A 23,020-nucleotide genomic window follows, 5' to 3' on the forward strand; every position below is an offset into this window, starting at 1 on the left:
ACTGTGTGGTGATTACCACGAGGAAATGGTGTAGGGCATGATAGAAGAGAGTAAAGAGGGGTTAGACCGTGACAGAAGGAAGCAAGACTTGGAGTGGTGAACACACAATATGATATATAGATTCTGTATTATGGAATTTTACCAGTACACATTAAACCTATATTATATTATTAACCCATGTCATCCCAGTACATGCAATTTTAAGAAAACAAGGAAGGATTTTGTGTAATTTGTGAAGTTGGGGATTATCACGTTTTATATCATGGCTTATTTTAAGAGGAAAATTAATGTAGTACAGAATGCTTATGCAGTTGTACAGTTCTATTTAAGATCTTTTATAAATATTTATGTAGCACCACAGACTAGCTAAGTTATAATTTTTCATATTCTTTCAACTGAAAATAACTTCAGTCTTGTTATTGTGGATATTATTACAGAGCAAACAGTACCTTCTAAATATCACCTCTGAAAATAACTAATGATATAGTTAAATGCAAAAACATGATTTTTAGGTCATAATTTATGGACAATATTATCAGTAATTTTTAAAAATAAATACCAAAGTAGTGCTTCAAAGTATTTTCTGGGTTTCCAAAATGGCAGCAGATTTGGTAGAAGTTACACTGACCTTCTCCCAGGACCAAACTGGAATTACAACTAAAATATAGAAAAATCATCCTGAATAACCAACTGAAGACTACTTGAAGAGAAGCCTTATAACCAAAGACTTAAAGAGGAGGCCACATGGAGACTGGTTGGAAGGGCAGAGGCGTAAGAGGGCTGGCCAGACTCCCATAGGCAGCAGCTGAAGTTCCAGAAGGAGATCTCAACTGTAGGAAGTTTCCCCCTGACAAATCTGGGCTCTAAATCCAAAATTGGCTTCCCCATCTAGAGCACAGAACCAGGAAAGGTGTCCACAGAACATCTGGCTGTGAAAAGCAGCAGAGTTTCTGCTCACCAGCGAGAGATAGCTAATAATTCAGGCCCCCTCTTAAAGGGTTAATGCACAAAATTTCATTTGTGGCCACTCCCCTTGGGCTCTGGCAGAGGGAGGGCAGAGGAGACTAGAGCTGTATGAGGAGAGTCTAGATTTGGTAGCTCTGGGGAGAGAGCTGAGGGGATGGCTGCCTGGATCCCTGTGTTGAGTCATCACCCATATATTTCTCAGGATGGCCTTTCCCCTCCATGCAGCTTTACCCTGGGGGAAAGCAATAGCCCACCCATTAGAATCCCTCTTGCCCCACCTTATGGAAGTTCTGTAAAGCTGAGCTCTACAGTCAGAGGCTCACTAAGGGACTGAAACTAACAAACAGCCTGTAGACAGAGGCAGATCCCTGTGTGCTGTGAGTCTTTCCCTCTGCTCTCTGGCCAAGGCTAGTGAAAGCAGACTCTGGCGCACAGTTTGAAGCTTTGTATACACACCCAGGCCCAGCAGAAAGAGCCACAATGTGTGGGTCATTGAGAGCCCCAAACAGATTGCTGGGGCCAAACACAGACAGTGTCTGACACTGGCTTATACCAGAGTCCCTCCAAAGAGGCCCAGAAACAATAACCCAGTGGCCAGCTTTACACAAAAATGGAGCTGGACCCAATAAGCCGCACAAGCAGCATATCCACAGGGAGATCTCAGCAGGCACCAAACCCAGCTGAGGTAAATTCCACTTCGTATCACCAGCATTTACACAGCAGCTTGCATACTGTTTTGGGGGACTGAGCTTCACTGTCAACCAGCCTGAGGGTCAAGCTCTCAGGTGAACAGGCCGATAGCAATCAAGATTCAATTACAACAGGTGCGCCCACACGGCACACACAAGGGATATTCTTAGAGCACCCAGTGGTAGTGATCAGGGAGACTGCACCACTGAGTCCCACAGGCCACCTACTACATAAGGCCACCCTTCCAAGACTGGGAGTCATAGCAGACCTACCAAATACATAGAAACAAATGCAAACAGGCAGCCAAAATGCAGAGACAAATGAACAGACCCCAAATGAGGAACAAAAGAATACTCCAGGAAAAGGGCTAAATGGAGTAGAGGTGAGCAATTTATCAGAGAATTGAAAGTAATGATTATAAGGATATTCAAAAGCATTAAAAGGAAACACTTCAAACAAAAGAAATGGAGGCGAACAAAAGACTGGATATAGAGTTCAAAACCACGGTTATATTGTAATTTTTTCAAGAATTTCCTAGAAAAGGCTGATAAATTTAACAAGACCCTTGAGGATATGAAAAAGGACCAACTAGAAATTAAACATACATTGACTGAAATAAAAAATATTATACAGAGACCCAACAGCAGACTAGAAGAATGCAAGAAACAAGTCAGTGATCTGGGAAGGGGCACAAAGAGGAAAGGGGCACTCCTCTGCAGAAGCAAGAAGAGAAGAGAATCCAGAAAGTTGAAGATAGTGTAAGAAGCCTCTGGGACAACTTCAAGCATACCAACATCAGAATTATGGGGGTGCCAGAAAGAGGAGACAGCAAGACAATGAAAACCTATTTGAAGAAATAATGACCAAAAACTTCCCCTACCTGGTGAAAGTAATAGACTTACAAGTCCAGGAAGCACACAGAACCCCAAACAAAAGGAATCCAAAGAGGACCACACCAAGACACATCATAATTTAAATGCCAAGAGCAAAAGACAAAGAGATAATCTTATGAGCTGCAAGACATAAATAGTTATCTATAAGGGAGCACCAATAGAACTATCAGCTGATTTCTCAACAGAAACGGGAGTGGCAAGAAATATTCAAAGTGATGAATAGCAAGAACCTACAACCAAGATTACTCTACTCAGCAAAATTATCATTCAGAATTGAAGGGCAGATAAAAAGCTTCAAAGATCAGAAACAAAACAAAACAAAAAAAAGCTCAAGAAGTACACCACCACCAAATCAGTCCCAAAAGTCTTTGTGCAATTTAAAGCTTTACTGACACAGAATTATAAATGCTGTAAATTTATAAGATTATTATTTAAAGGTTTAACTACATATAACTGTTTAATACTTAGATTTATACATCATGAATAACAAATTATAACTATTTTGTGTGTAGGTAGCTCTGATTGTCAAAACAAACACTACTCAAAATTCACAAAACTAAGTAAATGCAAAAGTTCTGAGCCTGGGTTTATACAAGACAAAAACATGATGTGCAGAAGCTGGAGTTGAGCACAAAAGAAATAAAATAAAAATCCCTGGGAAATAGCCACAATATCAGGTTCAAGTTCAGATTTTCAAGGTTTATGAAACTGGTGAGCCTCAAGTCAAGATCTCTTAGGGACAAAGGGAACCTTCCAGATGAAACTAATAGGAAATTGGCTAAGGTCTCTCTGGCAGGACGAGAGAAGAGCTGGAAGGAGAGATCTAGAAGGTCCAGAAGGGCACAGGGCGATGTGGGGCCGGGTGGTGGGGGATGGGCATCCTCCTCCTCTTATTGTCCCTCCCCCACCCTCAGGAAGCTTTGTGACAAGGTCACAGCTCTGTGATGCAGCCTGGGATTCTGCCCCCAAGTGCGCTGGCAGTGCTCAGTTGCCTGAGGGCAGCAGTGCGATTCAGATCATGGAGAACCTTCTCTGTCCTCTGAAAAGCGCCATTGCTACCTGGCAGCGCTCCAGTCCTTGCTGGATGGTGGATGTCATCCTTGGCATCGTGTGTGGAGCGCTGCTCTTACTTCTTTATGTCCGTCACTTCGAGAGTGATGGACCCTCACCACCCCGGAGGGAACACGGAAACACCAGGAAGGTGAGGATCTCTTGGCCCAGGCCCAACAGAGATTATCTTTTTTCTATTCTTTTTTTTTTTTAATATATATTTTATTGATTTTTTTTAAAGGGAGGATGGGTGAGAAACATCAGTGAGACCTGCACCACCACCCCCTCCCCACCACTGGGGATGTGCCCACAACCAATGTACATGCCTTTGACTGGAAATGAACTTGGGACCCTTGAGTCCGCAGGCTAATGCTCTATCCATTGAGCCAAGCCAGTTAGGGCTCTTTATTCTTATTCCCACTTTTCTGAATGTCCTATGGAGTCTCCTGCGATGGGAGGAGAGAAGCAGCTGCTCTCAGGAAAGGGTAGAACCTCATCCTGCTGGGAACCAGCCAGGCGGGAGGGTTAGAGCAGGGGAGGATTTCTATGCAGAGATGTTCCACCAGGAGGCCAGGTGTGGTGGGGCTTAGGGTGCGGCCCCAAACACAGTGACCAGTGGCCAAGGAAGGAATGCTAAGGGCCGGGCCTCCATGGGGACAGGCCCAGAGCCCTGGTTCCCCACCGCCTTCCTGGGCAGGTGCCTCTGGGGAGCCTCCCCTCTGTGGGGCTGATCAGAGGACCTTGGCCTGAGGGAGCCCCTGGGGGCCGCTGAGCTGGGGCTGGGGCGGGCTGTGGCCTCAGGGAGCAGTCCCACCTGAGGGAGCTCCAGGCAGGCTGCAGGACTGAGGATGTGTGTGTGTTTCTTGAGCGGAAAAGCAGAGATCAAAGAATTCAATGGTGCATCTCACATAGAAAATTCTTTTTTCCATTCCTCAAAGAAGAAAACAAAATGTTTCACCCACTTTAAAACTAAGCAAAAGGCCAGCTTTAAATGAACATAGTTTTATTTCTATCATAAATACTCACTGAACCATGAATTTCTCAATACTTTTGGAGAAGAAACAATAAAGCTAAGACTCCACAGAATACTTCAGCATTAAAGAAACGCTGACACTAGAAAACAGTAATAAGTAAAGGGGGAGGAACCAGAGAGCCCGGGAGGTAACTGTAGAGACTCATATTGTTCACGAACCCTGAGCATCTGCCGCTTGTCTAGAGAGGAGAGTGAGATGGGGTCCCAGCTCCCGGTTTTTCTTGTCTCAGCGTTCAGTGGAGCCCAGGAGGAGCAGGAACAGCAGATGCAGGAGGAAAAGTGCAGCTTTGAAAGGTGAGCTTCTGCCCTCACTCAGGCTGCCTGAGACTTTGCCTCCATCTGCACTGTCCCCGGCCAGGCAGGTCCCAGGATGCCAGCGGCAGAGCTGTCTCTCAGGAAGCAGGGCCTCGGTGGCTCCTGGAAGGAGGCAGAAGGCAGATGCTTCCCAGATCCCGTGCTGGGAACGAAGCCTCGGGGCCTGGGCCTGGGTGCTTCCCTAGCAGGGCTCCCAGGAGGGGCCCTGGGTTGTTGTGGACCAGTAGTGCTAGACTGGGAGCAGGACCCCAGGTCCAGCTGTGGGCGGGCCGTTTACCTTTGCTCAGGTCCCTCCCTGGTGCCCCTGCCCTTTCTCACCACACGGACTTAGCGGCGGAGAGGGGGGGAGCAGGGGGTAGTGGATGGAAACACTTTGTAAATGACAGAGCACTACCTGTGCTGAGCCTTCCAATCCTGTCAGGGGTCATGTAGCCTTGACCCTGATGCTTGGGCTCCTGAGTCAGCTGTCCAGGGTGTCACTCTTAAAGGCCCATGGCACTCAGCCTCCTGTCAGACCCCCAGGCCCTGTTCCACTATGTGACCCAGTCTCCTGATTTCCAGCCTGCAGAGAGTGCCTGCAAGACCTGGAAAAGGCTCGGGGCCTAATTAATCTTCTCGGAAGGTAAAGAATCTTCCCCTTCTCTCCTGGGTCCTCTTCCTCCGAACCCATGATGTCACCTTAGGCCACCTGGCACTGCCCTGGGAGGGGCCATGGGACAGGGTGTGGCGATGGCCCTGGGGTGAGGGACAGCAGGCACACTGGGAAGTCAGTGTCAGGACCATGAAGGACCCTGGAGGCGCCCACACTGCACGGCCTGCCTGCCTGCCTGCTCCTGGCTGCAGCCTGTGCCTCCATCTCCTGCAGCCACCTGGGGAGGCCCCCTGAACAGGGCGGCTTTCTTCAGCGCTCCTCTCAAGACCCCTCTGGTGAGGTCTGCGAAGCAGCGCCTGCTGGAGCCAACGGGCCCTGCGGGGCGCCTGTGGAAGATGCTGTTCCCACCATGTCCTCCTTGGCCTCTCTGGCTCCTGTGACTGAGTGCCCGTTACCTCCGGCTTCCACCTTGTCACCAGGACCGACCAACTTCTCTGTCCCCCTTCATTCCCACTCACCCCTGAGTGCCTCTCGGACACCAGAGCCTTTTCTTTTGCTGGATGACCTTTCACCCCAGCCACTTGCACTTTCCTGTTCCCCTTCACTTCCCCCTGATTCAGGGGCCCACCCTCCAGCTCCCACAGCCTCCTCTGCCTCACCACCACCAGCCTCCACTCTGACTCTTCCCCATTGTGACTCAGTGGCACTGACACTGGGCCCCGTCCCGCAGAGCTCATGTCCACACACACCTCGGTCGGCTTCTCCCTCCCCAGTTCAACTGCAGGCTACAGCCTCTCCACTGCTTTCCCATCCCCAGCCCATGTCTCCCTTGGCGTTCCCATCTCCACCCTGGCTTCCAACCGTGCCTCAATTGCCCCCACCTCTGGCTCAGGTCCAGACCCGATGCTCTCTACCAGCCCTACCACCTTCTTCTCCACCTCAGATTGGAAGCTGTGGAGTATCATGCCTGACAGCACGGAATGAGTCACAATTTTTAATCCCAATTGAGATTCCACATCCAGAAAGGCCCTTGTTGCAGAAGCAAGTAGAAAGCGGGTGGGATTTATCCTCTGTAGTCAAAAGGTCTCAGGAAGTCTTCAGTGTCTTCACTTCCAACTGTCCCAAGGACAGCATCCTTCCTGAGAATTTTCCTATCAATCCTGAGTCCCAGAAGCAACTGGAGCCACATCTGCAAAACTGGCATATGCAACACAGCTGGGAGCTGTCTCCCAAGATCCAAGAACCTCCCAAACCAGGGCAACATCAGAGCGAATTACCAGACACCTGTCAGGCAGAGGACAAGCATGAGTCCTCACAGCCCTCTTCACACACAGGTGAAAGCAGCAACGACACACAGAACGTGGGGCTCCAGCTAAGCCACGTCACAGAGAAGGTCCCAAAAGAACTCTCCAGGGGCTCAGAAAGCTCCCTAGTGACGTTTCAGAGGGTAGACTCTGAGGAGTCAGAAAGTGACGTGATACTTTTGAGAAAAGACTGCGGAAGTGATTTACTGAGGAACTTAGACAAAAACCTAGAAAACACGCTAAAAGGCCACTCGGGCAGCAAGTTGGGACAGAGGAGCAAGAGCCTGATGAGTGTGCATGGACGCTGGCTTGCTGTCAGGCACTCTTCTGCCAAGGCTGACACTCACATGGAAACCAAAAATCTGGGAATTTTGAAGGATTGGGAACCCTGCATGAATGCCTCTCATGGGGTGGTCTTTCTCGATACTGACGTTCAAAAGGTGCTAGAAGCACATATTACAAAGTTTTGGGTGAAGCACAGGTGGGGCCTGCCCCTCAAGGTCCTCAAGCCCATGCATCTCGTTAAGTTGAAAAGGGCTCAAACTTCACCCATTCCACACTCATCAACCTGTGTCTCTGGGGCCTTCTCAATAGACAAAATTATTGAGTTCCCAGAAAAGCCACTATCTCAGGCCTGTCCAGGAGATAAAGTGAAAACAGACGACTCAGTTCCCACCCTGGCAAAGTCTCTCCTTGCCTCCTCACGTGTGTGTGAGGAAATGCAGAGTGCTCTAGGAAGGACCCCACCTGGGGTTGGCCATGGTCCTTCAAAGGCCTCTCTGACTAGACAGGAGGGTAGGCCACCATCTCAGTCTGTCTCACTCACCTGGAAGAGTAAGACTGTGGAGTGGGCTGAGCGGGATAGTCTAGATCTCAGTCCAGGTTCAGCCATGACCAGGAATGATCCAAGAGGGAAGGGCAGGGGTGGGGCCTCACAAGAGCCCTTCAATGGGGTAGCAATGCAGGTGATAAACTTAATATCCCAATCTTTGAGGGCCAAAGAGGTCAAGGAGACAATGGAGGCCAGTGTGTCCCCTGCTCTTCAACCAGAGTTGGGAACCAATGTACAGACAATATCCCAAAACATCAATGCACATTTGAAGACTGTAGAATCTCCAGGGACCAGTAACGACTCCCTAGTCCCTAGAACATCTTTTCTCCAAGAACGAGGAGAGCCATGCCTTAACAAAGAGGTCATTAATAAACTTAAGTCTAAAGTGCATGTAACGTCAAAGAACCAACCTCAAGACAGTCCCAAACACATGCCCCTTGCTGCAGACAAGGTGCACCATCACCACTCCCAGAGTGTGCCCCCTGGAGTCAGGCTAGCGTCCCATGTGTTATGTGGCCTTAAGACACCCCAAAGGAGCAGCCAAGGGAAGCAGGAATCCAGAATATCATATATGCAGGACTCGTGGAAGAATCAGAGACAAATGATTGCCCCTACCTACATGAGAGACAATTGTAGGAGGCCCTACTCAAGAGAGCAGGCAAAAGGGCCTGAGAAATTGGGGGCTTCTCTTACTATTAGAGTGACCCCCTCTGCCAAAGCTAGGGGCACTGGAGACTCTGCTGAGAGGCAATACCCTTATCTGGAGCCAGAGAAGAAACAGGGTCCTCCAGAAAGTTTCTTCAGACAAAGAATGAAGCTCTTTTTTCAGGGGATTTTCCCCAATAAAAAACCCAAAGGTCAGAATGCTCTGCTAGACTACAATCTCAATTCAGCTACTGCCCCGAACCAAGGACCAGTCAAAGGCATATCAGTTACGGGCAGCAAGATCGCTGAGGCTCAGACACTCATAACAACTGTAGGGCAGATTCTCGAGGAGAAAATTCACCAGGGACTTCGTACCACAGCATTAAATGAGCACAAACAGGAACCCAAAACCCCAGTGTGTAGGTATCTTTGCTACAGCAGGCTTCCTTTCTGCGAGAAAGGGGGAGTGATGAGTCACACAGCCTGCAGTCACCAGGCCAACTCCAATCAGAGTTGTTCCACTAGGAAAGGGCAAGTCAGACAGACAGAGTGCTTGAAAAGCATCAAATTCAATGATGAGCCCTTGGGCCTGAGTCGCGCCCCATATTCCTGGCCTCCAAGACATCTTTGTCTTCAGTCAGATCCTGCCAGCATGGGCCAAAGGGGCCAGGTGCCCTAGGCCACCATCAGCACTGCCCGAGGCACTGTCTTTTTCCGGGGGGTGTCTTGTCTGCTCGTCCATAAGCATGTCTCCATGAAAAAAATCAGTCCATTTTCTCAGCACATTCAAAATATTTAATTTTCCTCAATATATGTTTGTTTCCTCCTAAGAGTTGTGCAGTGGCTTCTGTCTGTTGTGCTCAGTGTACACTTTGGCTTCTAGAAGGGAGGGGCATAGAGGGAGACTGACTGGCGTTGTAAGCTTATCTCAAGTTCTTTCACTGTGTGTTTTCACAGTATGTCACTACAGAGCAAAAACTCTAAAACAAGAAGAGAAAAGTCCATAAAGACCCACCCCAGGATCTGGTTCAACCCAATTTCTCCTGCTTCCGCTCTACTTTGAACTTTATGCAGCTCTAGGAAACAGGTTTACAGGGACATCCCAGGGCTGGGCATCCCACTCAGGCTCCAGAAAGTATCAGAGCAAAGTGGATGGAAGTTTGGGGGTGAGTGTAGTGGTGTGGAGGTTGCTGGGCCCTGAGTTCAGAAGCACATTCTTGGTGGGAAATTAATAGCATCTTCCCTTAAGACCCCTTCTCTCCCTAATGAAGACTGCGGTGGAGATGGCCCTGTGAACCCCTCTGAGCTTAGCCTGGATAAAATACAGCTCCCCTCCCCACCCCTGCCTGCCCCACACTTAAAGCCCAGCGAGGAAGGCACTCTTCATTCAGGGTGGATAGAAGGCAGTGACAGGGAGTCTGCTGAGGGCTGAGTTCACCTCTGCCCCAGATGAGTGAGTGGCCATGGCCACAGGTCACCTGCCTCCCTCTGTGTAAATCCGAGGGAAGGAGTTCTGGCTGGACGGAATGGAGCGTGACTGTGTGGGGTCCCCATCTGACAGTCGGATACGATGAACCTCAGGCGGAATGTGGGTAAAGAATGTAAAGGTTGGATCCAAGGAAGAAGGCAAAGTGGCACAGAGTGTTCATAACAGTGCAGTGACCGATGAGGCCTGAGGTCCCACTGCCATCTATAGCCTGGGGGTGGGGGAAGGGCTGCACCCCAGTCTTCACCTGCTCCCGCTCCCAGACCACAGACCTAAAGAAGCCGCCTCTAGGGCCAAACGGAGGGGTAAAGTCCTCACAATAGTTAATACGCCCGCACACCCTCACCTCCTGAATTCTAGAAAGGGCGATTAACGACACGTGGAAAGCCAGGCTAGGGGAATTCGGATGTCACTCCCAGGATGGTAACCTTCACAGAAACACATGAACCAAGCCTGCTCTGGGGGAGAGATGGGGACTCAGAAGGCTGAGACCAGCTGCCATCACATAAGTCTTAAAGGGGCCATCAGACAGGACTTGGCACACGGGAAGGTGGAAGTGACCTCAGAACGGGGGCTGCAGCCCAGGAGGGGTGAGGTCCCTTTGTGCTCTGCTCCTAGTGCAGCTGCCCTGCCCGCCCCCAACCATACCTGAAGCAGGAAGAGAGCTTACCCTCTGAACTGAAGGCAGTGTCATTCCTTCCACCTTTGTATTGTAAGAAATAATAACAGGCCTCACATATGTATCCAGCACTTTCCAAAGGGTTTACTCTGAGAGACTCTATACTTCTCACTGCTAACAGGCTGCCAGGTGCCCTTGCCTTGGTAAAGTCTCCTTCAATGACAGTTGTCAAGTGTGTATCACTGGGAAAGTCTCCCAGAGGCTCCATCAGGAGGACGGCCTCAGGCCTTTCTCTAAGGGGAGCAGGGCTGACACCAGGGCTGTTTTGGCCTATTTATTTCAATCAAAAGTAATCCTGCCGCCAGTTCCCCATAATTAACAAGTGTATAACTATCAATTTTTCTACTCCCTTAAGTCACTGAATCATAAAATGATGGAATATGGTCATGGCATCGGCTAACATTCCACAGGATCTTTTTTACAGTGCAACGTATGCTGGTTTAGTTTATTAATCAGAACAAAATGGGATCAACTAGGGAAAAGTTCATAGAGGGAAAATACCTTTTTCAAGTTGACTATCTTAATGGGGTTCAAATAAGTGATTATTCTTTCATCGTTTGAATTAAAGGTAAGAATGAAAGATATATAGAGACAAATGAGAATGACAATACAACATATTAAAACCTCTGGGATTCAGTGAAAGCAGAAATAAAAGGGAATTTTATATCATTACAGGCCTATCTCAAGAAACAATAGAAATCCCACATAAACAACCTAACATGACATCTTAAAGAACTAGAAAAATATCAAAAACTACCAAAAGTCAGCAAAATAAGTGAAATAATAAAAAGTAGAGCAGAATTAAATAAAATAGAGAACAAAAAGGCTAAACAAAAAAATCAATAAAACCAAGAGCTGGGTCTTTGAAAAATTTAAGAAGATCGATAATCCTCTGTCTAGACTCACTAAAGGAAAAAGGGGAAAGACCCATATAAGCAAAATGAGAAATGAGAGAAAAGTCACAACAGACATCACAGATACACAAAGGTAAATACTAGAATATTATGAAAGAGTAAAAGCCACCAAATTTAATAACCTAGAAAACATGAATAAGTTCCTAGAAGTATATAACCTTTCTAGACTAAATCATGAATTCGAAAACCTAAATACTAGTATACTTGCTGCTCCATCAAGCCTCGAGTGTTAGTGAGGGAAGGCAGACATTGCCCTGCCTTTAGGGAGAAAGGAAGTTCACAGACAATGTGAACACAGGACAACTGTGGGTGGTATGGGAGCAGGTGAGAAGGGCATCCAACCTGGAGGGGAAGCAAGGGAGGAAGGATGTTGTCAGAAAAGACTTGTTAAAGAGATGGTGACTGAACAGGGGCTTGAAAGTTGAACTGGAGGGGACCAGGCGCAGTGCAGGGAATGACAACACAAAGTAAGTCAACCACACCTGCAAGGTGCCTCCCAGGCTGTCCCACTTCCTGCTGTGTGACCTGCCCTCAGTCCTGACGTCCCCAACCCCACTTCCCCACAGAAAAACGGGGAAAGGAACTCGCTCCCAGGCTCTCTAAGGGAGGAGGTACTACCCGTGTTCCCCCGAAAATAAGACATCCTCCGAAAACAAGACCTACTTACAGGTTTCCTTCTGAGTGAAATATAAGGCATCCCCCCGAAAATAACCCCCCCACCCCCTTCCTAGGCTCTGTCTCAGAATGCTATTGCTAAACATGAGAGATTTGGTCCACTGATTCTGAAAGAAATGGAGTCACAGGAAATTCAGGAATTGGATTGTATGATGATGTTCCAGAAGATAATGATATGATTGTCATTGAATAAATGAGTAAATTCTTGATACTGTAGGATTCAGTTTGTCTGGTTTGTGTTGACAACTACCGTACTACCGTACCATACACAGGTAATAAATTTCCTTTATTTTCTTTTAACAATAAATGTGTACCGTATTCTTCTTCATGGAAAAATAAGACATCCCCTGAAAATAAGACCTAGCGCATCTTTGGTAGCAAAAATTAATATAAGACACTGTCTTATTTTCGGGGAAACTGGGTATTACAATATCACCCCGGGAGCTACTGGAAGGGGAGCAGCAGGCAGCACTGAGCACACGGGGACAGTGAGCCCCTTCTCGGTTGAGCATCGTGATTTCCCCGGAGGAGTGAAGGGAGGGCATCGCCCTTTCCACAGATTCCACTTCAGTCACTAGGAGCCCCTCCTGCTCTCTGCCTGAGGCTCAGCCCTCCAGGGTGTCCTGTCAAGTTCATTTCCTGTGATACAGAGCGCTGGCTGCAGGGAAATAGGAAATACTTCTTCCCTTTTCTTCCCATTGCTCCCAGCTTAGTATTTGCAGACGCTAATGTGCCAATCTCTCCAGGATTCCACGTAGCTGCGGACTTGGCCTCACCCACGATTGAAGCAGTGATGGGCCTCCAGTCAAACCCTCTGTACAGGCTCCAGGGAGATTTTGGGGTTCCCAGGTCTCTGAGGTGGGGGGCAACCCAGGCTCTGCCTCCTGCTGGGAACTGTTCATCCAAACAATGAATCAAAGGCAGAAACAGCAGGCGAGTGGGGACAGGCGCAGACACACCAGGGGCCAGGTGTGAACCTGATGGTGGTGACAAGGCACACAGGTGAGCAAGTGTGTTCCCTTCAAACACACTCAGTGTTCCTGACAACCTGGGGGGGGGGGGGGGGGGGTAACTTGTTTCACCACCGAGACCCTGAAAGCAGGGAAGTCCCAGGACTACCGTATTTTTCGGACCATAAGACGCACTTTTTTTCCCCCAGAAGTGGGGGGAAAAAGTCCCTGCGTCTTATGGTCCAAATATAGCCTACACATATACTTTAAAAAAAAAAGTTTTTTTACTTGCCCGGCTCTGTGTGGTCTCTGTGTGCTTGCCCGGCTCTAAAATGGTTCTAAATGCTGCTGTTTACAGGGTTGATTACATGTGTTTATGACTGTGATGTTGGGTTTTAATGCACATAAAATATTTTAGGACACTATTTGTTTCAGAATCTTTTTTCCTTCATTTCCCTTCTCTAAAAACTGGTCCGGAGCATCTTATGGTCCGAAAAATATGGTAATTTGCACCAGGAACGGGGGTCCAGGCTGTGTCCCTCAGCCTCACATTGGCATCCAGGGCCGGCCACCCAGGCAGGGACACATCCGGTGCCCATGGGGAGGGTGCTGACCCGGGAGGGCTGGCAGCTTCTGGACCAGCCCACGGCACACGCAGAGTCTGGCACAACCGCTGAGCTCCTTTCTCTGTGTTGAGGCCCAGCTGGGCAGGGAGAGGCAGCGGCCGGGAAAGACAGGCCCAGGTGAGAAGTCTCCTTCACAAAGTGCCCAGGAGGCGGGAGAGTGGGTGCTGCCAGCCCCACGGGACAAGAGAAGTCAGCGGAGGAGGAGCTGAGGGCTGACCATTGATTCTGTGGGAGGGGAAGGCCCTGACATGAGGCCATTCTCCCCTGAGCTGTGTGGGCAGCAGAGGGCCAGGCCTCCTTTGGAACTGCAGGGCTTCAGCCCTCCCATGGCTGCTGCGGGGCCTCCGCCCGGACCACAGCTCTGCTTGCTGGGTGGGCAGGGCCCTGCTCAGAGCCTCAGCCTTCCCACCCAGCCTGAACCCGGAAAGGAATCAGAACCTGAACTTGGGGAAGAGGCATTGGCCTGAGGCAGGGGGTTAGGGCCAGGGCGGGGCCTCGTGGGAGCAGAGCTGGGACAGGCAGTTCTGCAGACAGGGGTCTCGTCCTGGCTCTGCTCCCACCAGCCCTGGGGCCACATGTACCGAGGACTCTGCTGTCCCTGCGGGTGGCGCTGGTGGAAGGGCCCAGGGGTGTGAGGAGGACCTGTTCCCACGCGGATGTAACTCTGCGTCAGCATCTATCACACAGAGCCCAGCCATGGCTGGAGGGAAGGGACAGCAGTCCAGGCTCCTTGAAACCACGTTGTCCCTGAGCCCAGGCCCCCAGCCACACCGATGGGTCTGCCTCCCCCAGCTGGACTAGACTGTCCCACACAGAAATCTCCCAAGGGACTTGGTATCCTCCCGCCACTGTCATTCCCGTGTACCCACCTTTAACAGGCGTGTCGCCGTTACTCCCTGTCACCCCTGTTCCAGCCTCCCCCCACCCCCTCACTCTCAGTCACCCACTGAGACAGGGTGCTCCCCCTGCAGGAGGCTCAGGGAGACAGCCTGCCCCTGAGGCCCAGCCTGTCCCTCTGGGCTCAGGCCTCAGTCAGGCCTTGGGAGCAGAATGACGGGAGGGGTCCCCAGGGATGAGAGAGCTGTATGCTCCCAGGAGCAGTGGGAGGAGGTCCCTGTCAATCAGGAGGAGGCACTGAGGGTCCCTGTGGGAGCAGAGCGCCCAGGACCTCCCGCATCCTCCCTTCCTCTCAGGTCCCCTCCAAGGAGCAGCGCAGACTCGAATATGGACACAGCAGCCCCAGAGCATTTTCAAACAAAACTATCTTTATTCATAACTGACCCACAATGCCCCACAGGTGCTAGCCCTACCCCCACCCTAACCCACCCCGAAATGGTCCTCTCCTCCCTCCTATCCCCATCCTAGGCCCACCCCCCCTAAGGGTCCTGCCCTCCCTTCTAACCCCCCCAGGCCGACCCCAACGGTCCTGCCCTCCCTCCTACACCACCCCAGACCCACCCCCCCTAAGGGTCCTGCCCTCCCTCCTGCCTCCCATCCTCCCAGGTCAGGGGACCAGCAGGATCAGCCCTGCCATGAGAAGGAGCCCATGGCTCCTCTGGGGGACAGCCAGGTCCCATCAGGTCTGGGCCCCTCGGGGCGCGGGCAGTGGGGGGCACTCCCCTCTGCTCCATTCTGGCTGCAGTGCCGCTTCCTCCAGCTCCCTGGGTCAGAGGGCTTACGCTTTCTCTTGTGAGGCTGTGAGGAGGGAACCGGCCCCGGAGCCAGTGCTGGCCTCCCCCAGACCCCGAGGTCGGCCCCTGGGCGGGGGGTCTTCTCCGCATGGGCGGGGCCGCCCCCCAGAGCGCGCTTCTGAGGCTGGCAAGCTGCAGGGGAAGCGCGGCTGAGGCCTCTTCTCTGCAGGGACCCGGCCTGGGCAGCGCCCCGGGGCCCCCGGCCTCCAGGGCAGGCCGGGCCCGAGGCAGGGCCAGGGCTCAGAGAGAGCGCGCAGGGCAGCAGGCGGCGGGGGGAGGCCCAGAGGAAGGCCAGGCTGGGGAGGTCCTCCTCGTCCTCACGGGGCCTGGCCGCTGGCCCCAGCGTCTCCCTGACCACAGAGGCCTCTCCGGGGACGCAGGCGGCCCTGGGTGCCCGTGCAGAGTCCGCAGGCCCGTGGCCCTGGGCAGCAGCGGGGGGGCATCCAGCCCGGAGCGCTGGCTGCTCCTCAGGCCCCGAAGAGACAGCACCAGCCGGGGGCCGGGAGCGGGGGGCGTCTGCTGGGCCGCGCCTCTGAGGGTCCTGGAAGCCAGTCTCTGGCGGGCAGGCTGTGCCACTGACCCCCAGCTGGGGGCCCTGGTCACACCTCCGGGCATCTTGGCTGCTCGCAGGCTCAGAAGGACGTGAGCCCCACAGGGGAGCACCGAGACTCGGGGGTGCCTGCACGCCCCCCTCCTCGGAGGCCAGGAGTCGCCTCTCTGCCAGCTGGAGGGAGAAGGAACAGTGACTGGCGCTGCACACGTGTGTGAGGAGGAGGAGCGGGCGATGGGACAATGGCACTGGGGGGAGGGGAGGAGGTGACACCGTGACTCGAATCCACGACAGTCATGAGGCTCTCCTCCGTCCCCTGTGCCATATTCCCAGCTTTGTGCCCCCCTTCTGGGCCCCCATCCCCCCTCCTCTCTGTAGCCCTCTCCTCCTTGTCCTCCCGCTCTGCTCCCACCCAGGCTGGCCCCTCAGCATGTGCTGCCTGCAGGCAGGGTGGTGTGGACACAGGCTGTGTGTCCTGGTTCTGGGGTGCTCCCTGCCCTGGCTCCTCCCCAGGCCCTCGATCTACCTGGATCCCTCCCTCCCTGACTCACCAGGGCCTGTCCCTCCTCTAACTCCCCTGGGGTCCCTGGGTCCTATGATCACTTGGGGTCCCCCCATCGCCCTAAGGTCGCACCCTCCCCTGGCTCACCTGGGCAGCAGTGAGCCCTTCTTCCTGCTCCAACTCCTCAGCGAGGGCCAAGGGGTCCAGCTCGGCGTCTGGGGAATTCAGCTGCTTCAGGAACTGGGGGTCAATGATCTCCTCCACCTGGGACAGAGGAAGCGGCCCTGAGCCCCTTGGCAGGGAGGGAACTGGGAGGCAGTGGGGCCCGGAGGACAAGTGGGAAAGCCAAGACCCCTGTCCTCCTGCACAGGTGGGTGTTCCTCTCCATCACGGTCATCAGGTACACACATGTACACACAAAAACACACATAGAGAAATACACATGTATACCCAGGTAAACACATACATGCACATGCACACACGAGGGCACACAGATACCAAACACCATACCCACATGAAGCACACACTTGTACACACAGAAACACATACATGCACGCACACACGCACACATACCCACAGGAAGCGCATATAAGCACACACAGACACACACACTCTCAGACACCCAGCTCAGGAGCAAAGAGCAGAGCCCCATTCCATCAGCCTGGGGGAAACAGGGTCTGGGGGCAGCAGCCCACCTGGGTGACAAAGTCTTCCTGGGAGCACAGCTGGTCCAGGTAGCTCAGGAGACCCTCATCCTGCAGCCACTCCTTCACTTCCTCTGCCCATCCTCCGCCTGGCGCCCCCATGGGCAGCACCTCCGTGAGGTCCATGTCCTCCTGCTCGGCCTCAGGGGGGATCCCGTCGTGTGACTCGGTCTCCCAGGGCAGCTGGGCGGTGTGGGCGCGCTGGGCGCTGGGTACAGCCTTCCTGGGAGTGGGCGCTGTGCAGATGGAAGAGGAGGAGCGTGAGGGGAGAAAGCTCCCACCTGCAGGGCACGCAATGCTGAGGGCAGTGTTGGGGCAGTAACATGGGTGTGGCTGGGTCGGGCCACTGAAGCCTGTGACTGTCTGAGGGGAGGCCAGAGGGGAGCACCCAAGAGGGTCAGCGGTGAGGACGTGGGGAGCCACCGACTCCAAGCGGCCCAGCAGCCAGCCCGCTTCTCAGCAGCCTTCATGTGGGCCCTTGGCAGGGAGCGGGGCGAAGGGATGGGAAAGGGGACCCGGTCCAGACCCCATGGGCACACAGGGCGCTGAGGCCCGGCTCTCTGGGCTGCTTCCCTACAAGACCAAAGCCCCCTGAGGAGAAGGCCATGTGGGGGACAGTGGCCTGCGCTGGGCCTTGTTGCCTGGGGTCAGGGGTTCCTGTGGGAACATGCTGGCTTACCTGGCTGCGCGTCCACCACTGGGGCTGGGGGCCCCTGAGGACCACGTCTTCTTGGGGCAGGAGGAGGCTGGGTCTGCGCCCCCTTCTCCAACTGCAACTTCTGAGCCTGCATCTGCTCCTCTGCCTCAAAAGCCATGAACCTGGGGTGAGGGCACAGGCTGTGCTGAGAAGGAGGCCGCCAGGAGCCCGCACAGGCAGCAGCGGGTGGAGGATGGAGATCAAGGGCCTTGGGGCTGTCAGGGCCCGGACCCTGGGGAGGCAGGAGGCTGCTGGCACATTGCTGCACAGCCCCTCTGGCTGGGGTCTGGCCCCCTGGGCGGGCACGCCCTCCCCAGCCTGTCCTGAGCCTTCATGTCCCGCCCAGGACAGGTCAGCCTCAGAGGAGGGGGAGCTCTCGGAGGTCAGAAAGGAGCACCCACACTCTGAAGCTTAGGGTGAGGCTTCCCCAGGAGAAGTGCCTCTGGGCTGCGGGGACCTTGTGCTGAGTGACACCCTCCCACCCCCTGTTCTCTGATGAGACCTCACTGCTGGACCCTGCCCCGCAGTCAGCCCCCTCCCCCGGTGTGGGGACCCAGGACCCTGACTCACTTTTCTGCCATCTCGAAATAGACCCTCCGGTCACAGTGGCTCTTGCGCTGCCATTCCTGCATGGCCCGCCCTATTCCCTCCTCCAGCGTCATGGTGGGCTTCAGGCGGGACAGGGGCCGGAGCTCTGGCCTGTAATGCCTCAGGGTCAGTCACCGCCCAGCCTGGCCTCTGCCCGCCTGGCCACCCAGCTCAGTGGAGCCCGTCCCTCCCCCACCCGGCAGGACTGAGCACCTGCAGGGGAGGGAGGAGGCGTCTGTGTGCAAAGACAGGCCTTCCAGCTGCTGCTGTCAGGGCCTCACTACACACCAGCCCGTGAACCAGGCCTGGAGGTGACCCCGCACTGGCACCCAAGCTGGGACCCCACCCTCAGGCCTTCCTGCCAGCTTCCCAGCATCAGCCTGCCTGCAGGGCCCTCCCACCCCCTCTGTGATGGGAAAGCTCCAGGGGTGCCCCCTGCCCTGCCCAGTGCACTCACATGAGGAAGCAGCAAAGAGCGTCCACATCAGGACTCTGGGGAAGGTGCCCCTGGGCCAGGGCCTTGAAGTGCCGCCAACGAAGGAAGTCCTCATACCCACTCTTGGGGTCAGAGACGTCCAGCGAGGCCTTGGACTGGGAGGCGGCCAGGCCACCCTCCCTGGAAGCCCCGTGTGGTCCTGTTCCGGGGTCCACTCGGGGGACGATGGGGATCAGCTGGGCAGCTGGCGGTGGAGCTTGAGGAGGAAGGCTGGGACACCAGCCTCCATCGCCGGCCTGGGTGCCCCCGAAAGCCGAGGCGGGCATAATGTTCTCCACCGCAGTGGCTTCCAAGAAGAGGGGTGCAGGACACACAGCACCCCCACAGGCGGCACCTGGAGCGCTCCCATAGAGGGGGGCCTGGGTCAGGACAATGGTCTGAGTCTGGGAGGGCTGTGGTCGCCTCCCTTCTGAGCTGACCTGGGCCATGATGTTGTAAGCCCCAGTCCCAACGGGGCCTTGACCAGCATCTCCTGCCACCAGAGGTGTCCTGGGCCAAGCCGGCAGCACCAGGGGGCGGCCAGGAGGGAATGATGGGGTCTTAGGGGGCAGCAGGTGCTGCTCCCCAGGGGGCCGGTGTGCGGGGCCAGTAGAGGGCGGGGGACAGGGCTGGGCCATGAAAGGAGTCAGGGAGGCACCGGGCTTCAGGCTCACATCCGCTCCCAGCGCTGCAGATGCTGTGGAGACAAAGGAAAGGGGGAATGGAGGAGGAGGCCCAGCAAATAGCACTGAGGCGCTCTGGGCCCCTTTAGCCGCTGGGGAACCAGGGCAGTGAGTCTCACCAGGGAGGGCCCTTTGGATGGGCAAACGGGGGAGGTGGCAAATGTCCTCAGGTCATGGTCACACTCTGACCTCCAGCTGGGAATTATTCCACTGGAGAGCTTGCTCCCCGTTCGCCAAGGCTCCCTGACCCCTGTCTGCAAGAAGCATCAGCCCAGCCAGCGCTGCCCTGAGAGCCTCCCTAAGGACTCCCCGGCACCGACCCTGCCAGCCTCAGAGGCCTGGCCCTGGGAGATGTCTGCTCTGGGCCAACGACCCTAGGCAGACCCACTAGCGGTAGTGACCTTGGAACTCAGATCTCTGAGGTAAGTTCTAGGCACACAAAGGGCCTCTGAGAACAGCCGTGCCTAACACATTAGGGCCCATCTGCTCCTCAGTCTTCCTCTTCCTCAGTACAAACCGCCCCCTTTCTGTCCTGGGCTTGCACAACAACACAGAAACACTCGAGTGATGTCTCTGCACAAGAAGGCACAGGAACCCTGATCTAACCCTCCACACACCGCCCAGCATGCACATGTGTGTCAGAACCAACAGTGAACACTTAACATGGCCAGGTCCTGCCACTGGGCCCAGCGCTCAGGCTGATGGCCACCCTCAGGAGCTCTGTCATTTCGCAGCCAGCCATGGCTGCAGAGAGTCAGAGGAGGGCCACGGAATGGGGCAGAGTGGGGCTGGTGTTAGGGGTTTCTAGAAACTTCCATCGCTACTGTCCTGTTAGGTGGGTCATGAGACTGCTCACTGGGTGAGGTCCTTCCTCTCCAGCTCCCAACAGTGGGAAGTGAGGGCACAGAGGAAGCAGGTGTGAGCGGTGACAGTGGGACACAGGTGTCTGAACACATCCCCACTCAGAGGAGCGGGAGCAGAGCTCGTCCAGGGGAGCACACTGCACGCGCGCCCTCATTACTCAGGACAGGCGGCCTAGGCCCTTTACTACTGACACAGACCTGGTCCTCCTGCCCCTGTGCTCCCTTTCCCCCTTTAAAAAGGAACCCCCCTTTACAGACATCCCACGGAACACCACCCACGCTACACATCTGTTTTCTGTCCCTAAAATAGGTTCATGGACTTTCAGTAAAACCCTCATCCCAAAGGTAAAGGCAGGGCAGATGGTGCGCCATAAGATGCAGGACAAGAGGGAGTCGGGCTGAAGACCTGAGTGTCATGGGGGGAACAATTGGGGAAAGCTCAGGGAACCCGGCCCTGTCTTGGTGGAAGTTTCTGGGCTGCCCTGCCCGTGTAGAATCCCAGCCACCTGGCAGCTCCCTGGGCTGAGGAGCACTGAGCTCTGGGCTGGATGCAGGGGAGAAGCTCTGGGCGGCAGCAGGTGGAGGACCTTTCAGGAAGCCCTCGGGAGGACATTTCATTGTGGACTTGGCCACACACAGCCCCACTGGACAGCTTTCTGGCTAAGACCACCCTCCCACTGCCCCCATTGGCTCTAGCGCACTCAGTACAACCCCTTAGAAAGATGCTGCAGGGCCAGCTCCAGGTGCCACAGAACAGCACACAGTACTGGGCTTTCCTGTGACCACCCTGTGCCACCTCCACGACATCGCCCACTACTCCCCCACACAAGTGGAATTGGATCATCTCCCCTCTGGGAAGAACCCACGTGCCTGCTGCTGGCCTTTCTCTACACCCAGGCAAGTCCGTGAGCCCCCCTGACCCCCTCTGAGGAGCCCTCCCGGCCAGGGCCATCACCGGTTCCCACTGGCTCCCAGCCTCCCCAGGTGACAGGTCCTTGGAGGTCCAGTGCTCTCTCCCCCCTACTTCAGTCAAACCGTGTTTCCCCAGAGTCACATTTCAATCCCAAGTCTTGAGGGACAGCTCAGTGTTTAAAACACACCCCCTCCAATCTATAGTCCTACCTCCTACTGAAGCCATCCCCGCGGGCTCATTCACGGACCACCGCTGCCTAGAAGCCTCCACAACAAGAAAAGTCAAGCCGAAGATCCAGAGAGTGACCTGCTCCAACAGCTGCTCACCATCCAGTGGAGGGAAGGTTGGGATTTAAACGGTAGAATGTGGGGCTCCTGACCTTCTGCAGTGGGGGAGGGGCAGAGGGCTGGTTGGCTGGGATGGTGGGGGGCATTCCATGGAGGGCTCTGATAGGTAGGCAAGAACCAACAGTTCCGTTCAAATTTAAAGTCATAAATTTAAAGACACACTAACAGTAATGACCCCCAAGGTTAAGTTCTAGGCACCCAGTTATTGATGTGTCCTTTATCTCCGTTCTTGATCCATCACCCTAGTTCTGGGCCCCTCAATCTGCTTCCTATCTGGTCTTGGTTTACTTCAACATGGGCTACATTTTCTGAACAAAATTCAGAACATGTTGCCTGAAGAAATAATGGGAACCTATGGCTAGCGGATCCCAGTGTTTGAAATTAGGATTGACCCCACAGAGGCAGCATGCTGGATTTCATTCCTTAGGGAGCAGTCCTGTGTCCCCAAGTTCCACCCAGTGCTGGGATCCCTGCAGATTCAGCCGGCCCAGCCTTACAACCCATCCCCTTTGCTCCAGTCCAGGGGTCCTCAAACTTTTTAAAGTGGGGGCCAGATCACGGTCCCTCAGAAAGCTGGAGGGCCGGACTATATGAACTACTAATTCCTACTGTAACACCTCGGCTGCGCTCACTGCCCAAAAAACCTGGCGGGCCGGATCAGACTCCTCTGCGGGCCGCATGTGGCCCGCGGGCCGTAGTTTGAAGACGCCTGCTCCAGTCCATCAGGGCAAGGCCTGCAGCCTACAGGGCAAGACCAGAAATCACCACTTTTGTTTCTCATTGTATTAGGTTGTTCAATGTCTAACTTTTTGCTCTTTGAGTGACTTTAATGTAATCTTTTAAACAAGTATTGCCTTTGAATAAATCACAACTTGTGTTAAATAGAAAATGTAGTGATGCATCTTTCTCCTGCCTCTCTGTCTTCTTGCAAATGGCCAGAAAGATGATTGTATAATTTCAGTTTCTTTGGAAAGTATGACAAACTTAAGTGAATAAGTTGATTCTGCTACTATGTTTTATTGACTATTCAAATTCTGCAATATAATACAACAATGCAGGCTGACATTATTTCCATGCTACCTGCCATGTCAAGGGAAACTGGTGCAGACAGCCACGTTTTGACCAATGTTTGAACAACAACCTTGCAAAGGAAATATCTGTGAAGCAGCATTTATTGAAAAACCTCCACATACTGAATAAATACAGGAGGGACAGTGTCAGGGTCCTCTTCCTCTGCTGCAAGGACAGCCTGGATGCCTCTTCCCAGGGTGCCTCGCGCCAGGACACAGGAGCATGCCCACTGGGGGCGGGGCTCTGTCCTACAACTGCTCCCAGCATTCGTTGTGGCGGTTGGTTG

General features: G+C 53.7%; 2 protein-coding genes across 2 annotated transcripts; one reads left to right on the top strand and one right to left on the bottom strand.

The window, feature by feature from the left end:
* Nucleotides 1-4,551: 4,551 nt before the first annotated feature.
* On the top strand, nucleotides 4,552-9,777 carry LOC118732229 (spermatogenesis-associated protein 31A6-like). Its single transcript, XM_045570744.1, has 2 exons — nucleotides 4,552-7,677; nucleotides 9,770-9,777. The coding sequence occupies exons 1-2, from the start codon at nucleotides 5,949-5,951 to the stop codon at nucleotides 9,775-9,777; spliced, it is 1,737 nt and encodes a 578-aa protein (XP_045426700.1). The 5' UTR covers nucleotides 4,552-5,948.
* Nucleotides 9,778-15,132: 5,355 nt separating this feature from the next.
* On the bottom strand, nucleotides 15,133-21,541 carry LOC118732230 (NUT family member 2G-like). Its single transcript, XM_036461361.2, has 7 exons — nucleotides 21,526-21,541; nucleotides 18,840-19,554; nucleotides 18,365-18,493; nucleotides 17,777-17,916; nucleotides 17,089-17,333; nucleotides 16,541-16,657; nucleotides 15,133-16,065 (listed from the first exon to the last, which is right to left on the bottom strand). The coding sequence occupies exons 1-7, from the start codon at nucleotides 21,539-21,541 to the stop codon at nucleotides 15,172-15,174; spliced, it is 2,256 nt and encodes a 751-aa protein (XP_036317254.1). The 3' UTR covers nucleotides 15,133-15,171.
* Between the last annotated feature and the right edge of the window lie 1,479 nt (nucleotides 21,542-23,020).

Source organism: Pipistrellus kuhlii, unplaced genomic scaffold, assembly GCF_014108245.1.
Source record: "Pipistrellus kuhlii isolate mPipKuh1 unplaced genomic scaffold, mPipKuh1.p scaffold_m20_p_36, whole genome shotgun sequence".
Classification (NCBI taxonomy): domain Eukaryota; kingdom Metazoa; phylum Chordata; class Mammalia; order Chiroptera; family Vespertilionidae; genus Pipistrellus; species Pipistrellus kuhlii.

Excerpts from the sequence above, each read along its gene's own strand:
- LOC118732230 (XM_036461361.2), bottom strand. Across the intron at positions 17,917-18,364 it reads TATTTCGAGATGGCAGAAAA|GTTCATGGCTTTTGAGGCAG; the intron begins GTGAGTCAGGGT and ends CCCTCACCCCAG. Across the intron at positions 17,334-17,776 it reads AGTGGTGGACGCGCAGCCAG|CGCCCACTCCCAGGAAGGCT; the intron begins GTAAGCCAGCAT and ends CCATCTGCACAG.
- LOC118732229 (XM_045570744.1), top strand. The coding sequence starts at position 5,949 with ATGTCCTCCTTGGCCTCTCTGGCTCCTGTGACTGAGTGCCCGTTACCT.